The sequence below is a fragment of the Mugil cephalus genome, chromosome 22 (genome assembly GCF_022458985.1).
Source record: "Mugil cephalus isolate CIBA_MC_2020 chromosome 22, CIBA_Mcephalus_1.1, whole genome shotgun sequence".
Lineage (NCBI taxonomy): Eukaryota > Metazoa > Chordata > Actinopteri > Mugiliformes > Mugilidae > Mugil > Mugil cephalus.
The window spans coordinates 20,039,472-20,052,500 of record NC_061791.1 but is presented as its reverse complement, the minus strand read 5'-3'; the positions used below and the strand labels follow the sequence as shown (position 1 = coordinate 20,052,500).

General features: G+C 40.0%; 1 protein-coding gene across 1 annotated transcript in view; it reads right to left on the bottom strand.

Annotated features, from left to right (window-relative positions):
* lemd3 (LEM domain containing 3) overlaps nucleotides 1-5,827 on the bottom strand; it is a 17,268-nt gene extending 11,441 nt beyond the window's left edge. The window contains exons 1-3 of the mRNA XM_047575680.1: nucleotides 4,484-5,827; nucleotides 1,374-1,414; nucleotides 222-291 (exon numbers count right to left, since the gene is read on the bottom strand). Of these exons, the coding sequence (XP_047431636.1) occupies nucleotides 222-291; nucleotides 1,374-1,414; nucleotides 4,484-5,810 (1,438 nt within the window). The 5' untranslated portion in view covers nucleotides 5,811-5,827. The remainder of the gene's footprint in view (nucleotides 1-221; nucleotides 292-1,373; nucleotides 1,415-4,483) is intronic.
* Nucleotides 5,828-13,029: the final 7,202 nt, after the last annotated feature.

Below are 13,029 nucleotides of genomic sequence, written 5' to 3'. Positions count from 1 at the left end.
CCCTAAATTTTAATGCAATAGGCAAGGCATCTGGGAGAGCCAAGCTCCCATCCTTTTCTGTTCTCTGGCACAGAGGTCTTGTCCTATAATTTCTCATAGAATTTATTCTCTATTACTAGTCTTGCAAGTCTCTGGTACTACTGTATAGCATGTTAACTACTATGTGTCCCTGACCTCTTGTCCTAACAAGAATCTACAAGCCATGTGAAGACAATAGCTACCAGCAATGAGGGCTAAGTGGTCATGAAGATTGAGCAGAAGCTCCAGGATCACATCCTTCTCTGTCTTCTCCTGCAAAGGTCAAGAATATTTGTCAACACACTACCAACACAACAAAATGAAATATGTGTCCAAGGCTTCCCCATACAATGTCCCATTGGTCACCAGGGTCTAATTTTCTCAGCCATACTCATAAAGTATTGAAATAATTTTGCAAACATCATTGTGCCGTTATTTTTATGTCCTAAAAATTGTCGTTACCGAGATTTTAAAACCTGAGGTTTTGCCCTTGATTTGTTTTAGACCATAGAAATGTACTATTATTTCAAGAGAGTTGGAAAAACACTGTTGTGACACAGTAATTCAAAACTATTAAATTTATAAGCTGCCAAATTTAAAAATATAACTAATTTTAAGAGGACAGCGTTCAATTCTGAAAATTGACAGGTGACACTATAAGTCAGAGAGAAGAGCTATTATTTAACAGAACTACAGATACATGCACATAATGATATGAATTACAACTACAATCTGTTTAGTATATTTATATATCAATATTATTTACTAATTTGTGACGTATTTAATAATAACAACAACAACAACAATAATAATAATAATAATATTAGCATTCCGTATTAGCTTAGGTTAAGGGAATATACCAAATGTATACATCATGCATCATATTCATTGCATATAAAACAAAACCACTGTAGACAGCGCTAAAGGGGAGCAATGCGCAATTTACACTACTGCATAGGGTTACGCAAGGGGTTTTATGCATGGATCCTCTGCTGAAGTGAGACATTTATACCGTTGCGCTCACCAGTCTGGCTCACTCTGTAACAACGGAACCCAAATGCTAGATGCAGCGGTGTCTTTTTTTTGTCAGTCCGGTTAATTTTTGTTTTCACTTTACTTTGCTTCATTTTCAACAATAGCAGCAGAAACTTTTGCTGAAATGTCGGCCAAAGGGAGAAGCCATTTGAAATACTAAAGCGGAAACATGCTACTACCAAGCAGACCAATCACTGCTCTTGCGCTGCAGTGTGTAGTAACGCAGCAAGGTCCACATTTGGGTCTGCGTTAACGCAGGAGCCTGTGCGTCCTTTTAGTGCAGAAGCATATATTACGCATAACAGGAGGTAGCTACTTACATAAGAAGAGTCAAACTCACTGCCAAAGGGGTGGCTCCTAACTAAAACAAAATTGAAAGACATAGAAAAGAAAAGAATTCACATGTTAATTAAAAATACACATACACTGTAAAGCAAACACACTGCATTTTCAAATCAGGGTAAAGTTGGTCTTTTCCATTAGTGCAGAAAATGTGGGGACTGTGAAGTGGGGGAGTAATTCTGACACCTTAACACAAAAGTTAATGTCTGTACATGAAATTCTGTGCATTGCAATCTGACAAAAAATTATCTATGAAGGAATTATACTTTGAAGTACAAAATTGCAAATTGGATTTTTTTTTTTTTTTTTACCCAGGACAAAACTAGAAATGTCTAGACTGACATCATACACATATAAACAAACACCCCAAGGCTGTTTTGGGCCATAATCCACCTGTACTAGGACATAGAGGACATAGTAGAACACAGGACATAGTATTTAACTGTGTCTTGAATATGCAAAACGAGTAAACTGATATTGAGTACAGACATGGACATAACAGTATGTATTCACTTTGTATTGACAGAAAATAGTTTAAAGAAGGCCCTTTACTCATTGTGCGACTTGAGTAATTGAATTTCTCTTTAAAGTTACTTCCAAAGAAATGTACAAACAAACATTACTTTCAGTCGGATATCTTTGTTATTGTGGTCAGAATAAATGCGATCCATCAGTCATGGCTTTACTAACAGAAAATATTTTACAGAGGTTATGCACTGACGTAACTTCCTCCTGGGGCCACGCCGCCCTGAGTGGCAAAAATACAGTGGAATGTATCAGGAAAAAACCCCGAGACCAGGACAAATGTGGATTATCAGATCAAATTAAGGACAAGTGGACTTGACAAAGATACACACAAACTAGTATGGATATGTAAATGTCGAATAGCCTCAGTTTCTGTTCATTTAAGTTAGTTTTAGGTAATTTCATTTTGATAAATGTAGCTAAATAAAAGATGCTAACGCTACGAGCTTTTGTGAGAAGTAACGTACAATACTTTAGCGCGACAGGACAATAAAACGATGACGAGGAGTGATTCCAAATATTCGGTTTGTTTTATTGTTATTCATTGTTGGAACTGAAATAGTTATTGTCGGTCGTAACTACACCACAACAATAACACCCATTAAGTTATCTGACAGCCCTCCAGAACGTAACTTAAGGTATGACTTAATCAAAAAATAACCTCTGAGAATTTGCTTGCTGATACGTCAAGTGCATGCCCTCTATTATAGGGGTTCCCAACCAAAGTACAACTTTGTAAACTGAAATTGCTTATCAGAAAATGAGGGTTGCTATGCAGCCTAAATTATCACAAATCATACGCCAAGTTATCCATACTAGGGTCTCATCAACATGGCCCTTTTGCAAGGAAAACAATCACCTGTATATTATAGATGGTAACAGTGTAATCACTTTAAATAATACTGTTTAAATAATAAATAATCTTGCTAAAGAGCTGGTGTGCAGTCAGTCTCAGCAACAATAAATCCAAACAGTCAAATGTTTGGTGTGCCTTAGTCTCTGGACACTGCCAGGATGTAACTTTTGGTAAGAATGCAGCACTCTGAATAAGACCCCTCCCCTTACCTCTAAGCTATGTGCGGTGTTGAACCACTCATTTGCCGATGTATGAAATGTAACTAGTTTTACTTCACACTTAAGTTAGGTCATAAGGCACAAAGACGAATAATATCCACTGTTGCAGTGGCAGTGAACCTGTTTTTTGGACTCAACTACTTTCCAGAATCAACTTAGATACTGAATCTATGAAGCTTAATACATTACAGCGAGTATTTTGTTTTATAAGAATAGTTATGCTGTAACACCACTGAGATTTTACTGGCGGCCATGTTTTAAGCAATACATCAAAAACAGATTGGACATAATTTGATATTCCTACAACCAATAAGAGCATTTTTAATTTTGGTGGTTTTCTACTGCCTGTCAGTGCGTTTATATGCGCGTGAAAAAAAAAATAATTATTGCTTTAATCAGACTATGACAGGACAACTTAAGTGCATGTAAACACGTTACTCCGATTAAAATCGGAGTTCTCATTATCCGATTGAGACACCCAGATAATGCGATTGAATCTGAGTTTTCAATCAGATAGTGCGTGTGCGCATGCTCCACGACTGCTGCGCTGGCGTGTGACCCCGGAACAAAAACGCCCAAGAAAGCCAGTCGCAGAAGAAGAACAGAAACGGAGCCATCTGAGGGATAGCGCGGATCTTACCTGCACCAGAAGTAGCGCGAACATTACGTACAAGATTAAAAAATTTACGATTATCCGTATGGTTGTTGTTTGAAATGCCGGTCCGCCGCATGAACAACTCTAGTTTATTATATCGCGTAATAGGTCAACCCGGAAATGGGGCCGTATTAACAGGGTATTAACCCACTGAAAAGACACGTATCGCCACCTAGTTTGGAAGAGGAGAACAGTTATTCGATTTTCTTGCGCTGCATGTAAACTGGGACAAGGACTGTAATCAGAAAGTCGAATTTTGAGCATGGCTCAATTAAGCTCTGCATGTAAACGCACTGTGTGACAGGCTGGCACCCTGTCCAAGACAAACCCCACCTCTCACCCAATAATAGAAGTGGTGTAAAACTCAAAGAGGGGTTCAAAATTAACTGACTCCAAATCACAGGTCAACCAGAATGGATATTTATTTAAAATGAGACAGATCAATTGTACTGGTGTTTAGCTGTAGTGTTATTTATATTTTATCAAGTTTTCTGTTTTCTGTGTGCACTAGCTTAGAACAGCAGGCAAACAGACTTAGCCTGTTGTATGCTAACTGTCACTGTATGTCACTTTGTCTTTGCACAAGAATCTCATATTTTAGTTTTTAGTGTTTATGCCTGAGCCTTTATGGGTCAAGCGCTGTGAACTAATGTAGCTTGCTTCAGAACGCTGTGCTGCTGTACTCTACCGATATGCGGAACAGTTGTAAGGGCAACTATGAGATTGATGAGTTTGTCAATAGAGTTGGGAGGGAGAGCTGATAGACTTACTTGCCCATAGGTAGTCTGTTTATCATGGTTTGAGCAGTGTGTTCATCAAAACTTGGATGCTTACCTATTCCATCCACCTCCGATGATCCGGACCCTCTCATCCTAAGGTACACGAGGCCCAGTAGCAAAAAGAAGAGGCAGGCCGCAGTGAGCAGGAACATTGACAGGTAGTGAGCGCTAAAGCTACCAGGTGATGGTAGCTCTTCCCTTTTGAACTGCTGGAGTAGGTCGTCCTCAGGGACAGATAGTGTATTCTTTAACACTGCATGACTAAATGAGTGGTTGGGGGTAGGGGTATGAAAAGCGTGGTTGCCCCTGTATCTCTGGGACAGGCTATTGCAGTTAGAAAAGCGGGATCTCAAACCAATGCTGAACCTGTTAGTGCTGTTGCTTCGAGGGGCTCCATCTTTGCCGTCAACGTGGTTGCTCCTACCGGCCTTAACACCATGGCTCCCTGAAAACGACACGTAGAAGGGCTTCCTAGGAAACCTGTGGCTCATGGTGCCACCCGATAGGTCTAAGTCCCTTCTCTTTACATCATCTCCTTTATCGTCTTCAGCTCGGCTTCCCACCGTGTTTGGACTAGCGTGCGGGTTAACCTCACTGCTCTTCCCTCCCGTCTGAGAGCTTCGATCGACGGCGTGGGAAGAGAATGCCACTATCAAGCGGCCACGTCGAGCATCCAACCCATCCCGCTTTCCGGCGCCATGCTCCCCAACGCCCTCTTCCTCCGAGTCTGAATAATCCACAGTGAGATTTTCTGGACGAGAAGCTCCTCGGCCATTTAAACAATGAGAGTTCTTCTCCGATTCCTGCTCACAATCGCTCTCATCCCCCGCTTCGTCATCATGCCTACATTTTGTATCGGGCCTGGGTCTCGCACCAACTTCCCAACCGACCGAGACACTTCTCTGTCCGTCCGCTTCCGTGGAAGAGATATTTGGTGTACTCCCAGCGTCAAATTGACTGTTCCGACCCACGCTCAATGCTGTAAACGGCCTTATCTTAGGTTGTCGTTGCAAATAGGGGCTTCGGTTCGCCTTACCGCGGTGATCGAGGGCCTTACCTTTCACTTGAGTTTCAACATCAGACTCGTCGGAGCTGAAGCCGAGGACACAAGACTTCCGTCCCGGTCTCCTGTTAGAGCTCAGATGCGTGACGTCATGGCTGACTGGCCTAGACGCTATAGTGCTACCGACACCAGCGGTGCAGGCTATTGATCCGCTACGGGTTTTGCTCGGTCTTGGTCCTCGCTGCTGTTGCTCTTCGCGAAACTTCTTCAGTTTCTTCAAATAAACTGGGCGCGTATTTTCTGTAACCGGGCCTGGGGTGAAACCGAAGCGCTTTAATTCCAAGAAAAGCTCCTCATCCGTTAACTGCATTGACGCCATCTTTGAAAAAAAAAAATTACACTACCGTGTGACGGAAGTGACGAAGAGGTAACGCGTCAATTGACCAAGTGAGGTACATTCAAGACTATCAACAAACTGTTTAAAAATTTAAAGCTTCTTTATGATGAATATATCTGTTATCAAATACATTCCTGCGGTAAGCCCATGGAAAACATGGCTACCACTTTGAGAAAGCCTTAACCATAATGCTTACAAACGTGTGTATATTCTATTGTTCTGTGCCCCACATCCCGCAAAAAAAGCAAAAACAAAAAACAAAAACTTAAAAGCCAAAAATATGCCTACAACCAGAAAGAATATATACCCATAGGCGTGTCTAGCCCATTATTTCCTTTAATAATAATAAAAAAAACGTCTATTATTAAATGACAAAAAAATAATAAGCACAACAGTGGCAAGTATTTGGTTTAAACATAACAGTTTAACAAGAAAGCCCCCCCTTGCATTACAGTGGTATGATCCACCAATCTCGTTTACCCCTCCCTACCGGACAAAGTGCGCAAACATTTTAGGTTTGGCTGGGGGGGTATCTCTTTTTGTTCACTTGATTTAGCAGGAAAAATTACATATCCATAAGATAAACAATGTTGACTAACCCCCCATCCACCCCCGTTATTCTGTATGAATTTTTTTTTCTTCATTCTTTCCGATCCATAAAGACTCAAGCCCCTAACCCTCACTGACTTAAGTGACGTCAGCTGTAAGTGATTGAGTGTGACAGTCTAAAGAGCTCTAGATCCTATGAATAGAAACAGAACAGCACTTAGCTCTTCTCACGTGACGTTACCTTGACAACGCCATGCTGTTGACACCGCGTCTTTTTTCATTCTCATTCATAGATCCTTATGAATGTCATTACTTGTTGCTCACTTGCCAAAAACAAGATCCTTTGATCTGAGGGGTATTGCACAAATCTAGGATAAGGGATTAAGCCGGGATATGTTGGTTATCCTGGATGAACATATCCATGATCCGGTTGTACACAAGCGAGATGGGTGAAATTGCAATATGTTGTGACATAAGTTACCATGGAGATTTATTCTGTAGAGCTAGCCTGGTCTGGAGCAGGATAAATTCCATGGTCTGTTTAACACCATCTGTTATTTCAGTCAGCAGTCATCACAAATGGAAACCAATATTTATTCTACTGCCCACTACACATTGTTATCACATTCAGCTAGACATACTGTCATTATTTAAACATTTGTGATCATTAATTGCAATCATTTTAGATGATGTTGCTATTAATTGATAGTTTAGTTTCCCGTAGACTATATATAAAATATACATTCCATGAAAATATAAATACACATCAATGAGTAACATGATGTCCCTTTATTGAATAAGAATAAATCAAAGCAAGTAAACAATCAGCTCCTTTCAAAACTGAAGTCATACAGTGCACTTCAAGATAGAAAGCACAGAATCAAAGCATATTATACAACACAAGAATAAATACACATTCACAAACATCTATATATTATACACCCTGCATGTCTGTACACTGAAATAAATGCAGGACAAATCCATACTTAACAACTGAAGAGACAAACAGCAGGTCTGTGTATACACAGTATACAGCACCATAGGCCAAATTAGTATAAAATAACACAAATTTCTGTGCCATTGCAGGCCCAATTTAACTTAATTTTAAAGCATGACTGAGCCAGGCCACAATATTGCTGATCAGGTAGTCAGCATTGCAGACCATCTGAAATTATAAGATGTAGACTATTAAACCAATCAGTGCACATTGCAAGTAATGTACAGTGTTCATTGATTGAAAATATCAAAATTCATGTTCAGCTGAACATTAATGCTGTGAAAGGATTTCTTACTCACAAAATCTCCCTCATGGGAACCTGAGGGGAATTTAATTTTGATGTGGGTGCAGTCAAGCGCACCAATGACATTGGGGAAACCTGTAACACAAAGCAATGAGTATCTTACTACGACTGTTAACGCTTGTCCTGTAATTTGTAATTTCCTTTCATTCTAAAGCTAGTAGATGAGATATGCCAGGCCTACAGTATGCCTTTGAGTACTCACTGGATCATTATCTTCTGGTGTTTGTGACTCCAGTGTTGGAGACTTCAACAGTGTGATCGTGTTGCTAGACACTGCAAGGTGAACCACAGTCAGAGAGTCCAAATGGATTCGATATGAATGGTTGGTTATGTGTCATGTAAAGATGGAAGAATGTGACTTGTATGAAGAGGGTGGCATCTTCTTGGGAGGGACTTATATTTGAGTCTGTCCCCTGAGAGATCCCCTCCAACACAGGCTTATTTCTGTTCAATTCTAAGGCTCTGTCCTCTGCTGAGTTCATGTCAGCTGGTGGTGACCCACCACCCGGGTCCTTGCTTGTATTTTTTTTTTCTGACAAAAGTACAGACAATGTGTGAGCAGGCACTTTCTGGATACAATCTATGCTTGTGCATAGTATTTGTCGGGGGGACCTACTGTAATAGAGGTACTGGAGTGAGACCTCTGAATGAAGTGACAGACTATTATTATACTACAATATCTGCAATCTAAACAGGGTGTCCGGTCAGAACAGGTGTGATCAGTATGGCATCTGATGATGTTAATTAGGAACTCACACTTTGATGACCATGCCACTTTTTTCAGATGCTTGTTGATTATGGTTTGTACATAGAATAATTAAAGAGAAACATAAACTGAAATGAATGATATAATTATTAAACAGAAAATGTGGCAGAGACCATACTGTATATAATATTAATTTCAATAAAGAAATATCAACATAATAACACGATCGATAATACACATTCCTGATAAACAAAGTTAAGCTTCTAACAAATGAATAACGGCACTAACGTATATTCCCCAGATTGGATGATAAGACAATAATAATTGACACTGACAACACCGTCGCATATAAATAAACCAGAATCCACCGTCACAATATTAATATAGATGAACCGTAACATCAATACAGTCCTAAACAAGAAAGAACGCAAGTACTTACATTCTTAGGGACTATACAAGCAGAAGTGGATCAGTGCGGTGGATCTGTTAGCAAAAAAGTGAAATCATAAGCTCACAATATCTGCTGTATGACACTTACCCTGCCATGTATGTGCAGTTAGCGGTTATTCAATTCAATTCAATTCAGTTTTATTTATATAGCGCCAATAACAATACAAATCGTCTCAAGACGCTTCACAAAAACCAGCCTGCAACCTCCAGAGCAAGCCTGAGGGCAACGGTGGCAAGGAAATCATACATACCAGCAAATATTGGCTAGATCGTGGAAATCCCCAGTACAATTAAACAATAAAATACATTATGTCCTAAATAGCCATGCAATTCTCTGAAACGTTTTTTTTTCTCCAAATCTTGAACACTGTAGGTCTGGTAGTCAAAATTCCACATTTGTTAAAACAAAAACCAGCCTGCAACCTCCAGAGCAAGCCTGAGGGCGACGGTGGCAAGCAAAAACTCCCTTTTAACAGGAAGAAACCTTGAGCAGAACCCAGCTCATATGGAGGGACCCATCTGCCGAAGGCCAGCCGGTTAGAAACAGAGAAGATAGAGAGAAAAGAAGAGCAGGAGAAACAAGATAAACAAACTTCTGTCATAGATACATACATCAAGCGGAAGGAAACATGTAGGGTATAGTAATATAACACATAGCTGATGATCTGTGACAGTTTGTGAGTATAACAGGAATTATGGGCAGGTTGGTGAATTGTTCATCTAGGTAGGAGTGGACAACTGGAGGAGGCCATGATGACTGGGGCAGATGCAGTTTATGGAGCTCCACAGGTATGATACACAGCACTCCAGACCATGAAGACTGGGCTGGTTGATGAGGCCACGGCAGCAGATGTAGCTTAGAACTCCACAGGTCAGATATTCAGCACTCCAGACCAGAGACCCTCACAAAATGATGGAGGGGGAGGGGAGCGGAGGGGAGAGAGTAAGACACAGTGGTTAGTAAATTATAAGAGATAGAAAATAAAATGATAAGATATTAGAGGACAGGAGCCAGAGAAGAAAGAGGAGAGGACATGTCCTCAGTGCATCGTCCCCCTGCAGCCTAGGCCTATAGCAGCATAACTAAGGGATGGTTAAGTCCAGCCCTAGCTATAAGCTTTTTCAAAAAGGAAAGTCTAAAGCCTGACCTTAAACGTAGAGAGGTTATGATCCCTGTGCATGTACACCCACGTATCATAAGGTTTTGCCTTTAGTCCCTGTCTCTGGCTGGACAGAGCACCTGCCCTCAAAGCGCAAAATCCTGAACTTGCGTCATAACGTTTGAAGTTTTGCACATGACCACAAAGTACACTCAAAGAAATAACTGTCCCGAAAACCTTGACTTTAAGTGTTTTAATTAGATGAAGTTTTTACATGTAATTTTATTGGCGAAGTTCAATGTGATGGTCCCATTTAAAACAATGTGTTTCTACTATACTGAATCAGTGTGAATGAGTTAAATAAAGTTAATGCAAACGTATACATAAACTTTATATGTTTATTCAGTTAAAGGTAAGGTGAACTTTCACATAAACCCTATATGTTTGAGTATACAATAGTAATGCATTTGAAATATGTTTTTGCATCACCTGTTAAAATCTCAAAGCTACAAACAGTACATCTCTGACAACTTTATTGGCAGTAACTCCAAAATTACAGTAACTTTTACATGTGTCTGCACCAGATGGATGCCGCTGTACACCTGTGGTGTTGGCACTTGAGCATTGTCTACAGACACATCACAGCCACCACAGGCATATTCAGACACTGGGTGCATCAGCACAGTATAACACACTTTAACTGATCTTTAAAATTCAGCACTTTACAACTTTGAGGATCATTAATTATATTTGATATTCAACATAAACAAGTATCTAACAAGCTCTGCCCACATCAGTATCGTGAATGTGATGAAATCGTTAGGATCACCATTGAAAATGCACAAAAGCATCTTTACATACTTGGTACACATACAAGAATTGTTCTGATCACATGGAATAACCTGTGATGACTTTAAATACCGTTGTTACAGAGAAATGCAAGTCTTTTGCAGCTTTGAAAGCTGTGTATATGAATGTTTTTGGTGTATTGTTTATCTTGTTTCTCCTGCTCTTCTTTTCTCTCTATCTTCTCTGTTTCTACCCGGCTGGCTTTCGGCAGATGGGTCCCTCCATATGAGCTGGGTTCTGCTCAAGGTTTCTTCCTGTTAAAAGGGAGTTTTACCTTGCCACCGTTGCCCTCAGGCTTGCTCTGGAGGTTGCAGACTGTTTTTTGTGAAGCGCCTTGAGACGATTTGTATTGTTATTGGCGCTATATAAATAAAACTGAATTGAATTGAATTGAATTGAATTGAATTGAATTGAATTGAATTATTCCTCTTCAACTGGAACAAAATAGTTAAGTAATGTCAATGAAAGAAATGGAAGATAGGGAACATTTGTTGGAGGAATCTGCTTCTGGACCATTTGGCCAACAGCACATTATGAACAATCCACAAATTCAAACAAAGTCAAGGTAGCAGTAGAAGATCACAATAGCAATGTCCAACAAGCAAATGCGGCTGGTTCAATTATCCAGCACCTCAACTTGTGATCTCACTGAAGCATCTTAATTTTAAGTGTTTGGACCTTTGGGGACAGTCTGTTACCATCCAGGTTCATCAACACTTTCTGGAAGAACTCGAATGTGAATTTAAGTTCTTGGGTATAGCTCAGGTTGAGTGTGTAGATAAGCCCAAAAAGCAAATACTTCCCAGATCACACCCTCAATCACCACTCCGACATCCTCTGGCTTGTCTTCATCATCAGCACCCTCTTTCTGGATCACATAAAGCCCCATGGTCTGTGCGATGCCTCTCTCAGATTCCTCAAATTTGATATCCTAACGGTGAAAAACTCCTCACTGAGATGAGCACAAAGACCTCAGAGTACACAGTCCCTCCTAACTTCAATGTCCTCACTCTGCAAAAGAATATACATGAAATATCAAAGCTATTAGTTTTTCAAGAAATCTTCCAGCATTTACCAGATAATCATCACAAATTACCCTCCTCTGAGGTGGAGAGGAAGATTGTAGAGGTTAGCGAAGATGGACATTGGGAAGATGAAAAGGAAGATGAAGGGGATAGAGAAGAGGAGTGATCACAAAGAGAAGGAAAAAATTGTAGGAGATGAGAGGAAGAGTGGAAGGGAGAAGTAGAAAGATGAAATACAACAGAGGGGTGGTTAGAGGAAGATGAAAAAAGTTACATATGGAAGCTTAAAAACACCAAAAGATGGGAGGGGTGATCCAACATCTTATCCATGAAGGATATAAAAGATGGAGACAAAGGAAAGAATTTTTTTTTTTTTTAAAAATGACAAAGTGGATTGAGGAGAAAGAAGATTAAACAGATGAAGGCCAATGGGAAAAGGAGATGTTACATGGGGAGAAAAATCTTATCTAAATAATTTAACACTTTAATGCACTTGCCTTAGCTGTCGGAGCCACGAGGCACCTGATCTACCTTTCAACAGCTCCTCCTCTACTGCTGAAGACCTTCATCAAGTTAGGTGTGAATTTGTCAAGTGCTTCCAAAAACTTGTGGCAAAGTTGTTATATGCATGAATTCTGCATTTATCTGTAAGAGGGGAAAAAATGATACAAGAGGTGTTAATGGGAGAAGTGACAAGTGCTACCTTTTAAGCTTTACAAAGTAGACTATCATTTTCTGGGTTGAAAAAATGACAGACACTTTGAGGCATTTTTCACAAGACAGTGAGAAAGAAGTTTCATAAAATAAATATATTATAATAATTATATTATAAACCTACCTTAAACAATAATGTGCCTTTTCAAAGTAACCATTCGTTTCACACCCGCAGTGTAGTCACAGAGTGGGTAAGTATCAACAAGGTTTTCAAGATCAACAAGGGCCACCTCTCTAGTAGGAGATGTAGTTAGCTCGTAAGCTATGAAATGCTCATGATACCATGCACACAAGATGCTTACAACAAAGCTCAAACTGCTTTCAACAATGCAGATTTGAATGATCTCTGCAAACTCAGGTAGGCCACCAGTGGAACCATATGGAACTAGCATTCCTATTCTAAAGGAGATGCCTTTGATGGTTGCATTTTTGGCAAGATGTACATCAGTCATCTAAGGGTTTTTCTCCCTAAGGCTGCCTGCTACTTCCTTGTTCATTAAATCCACA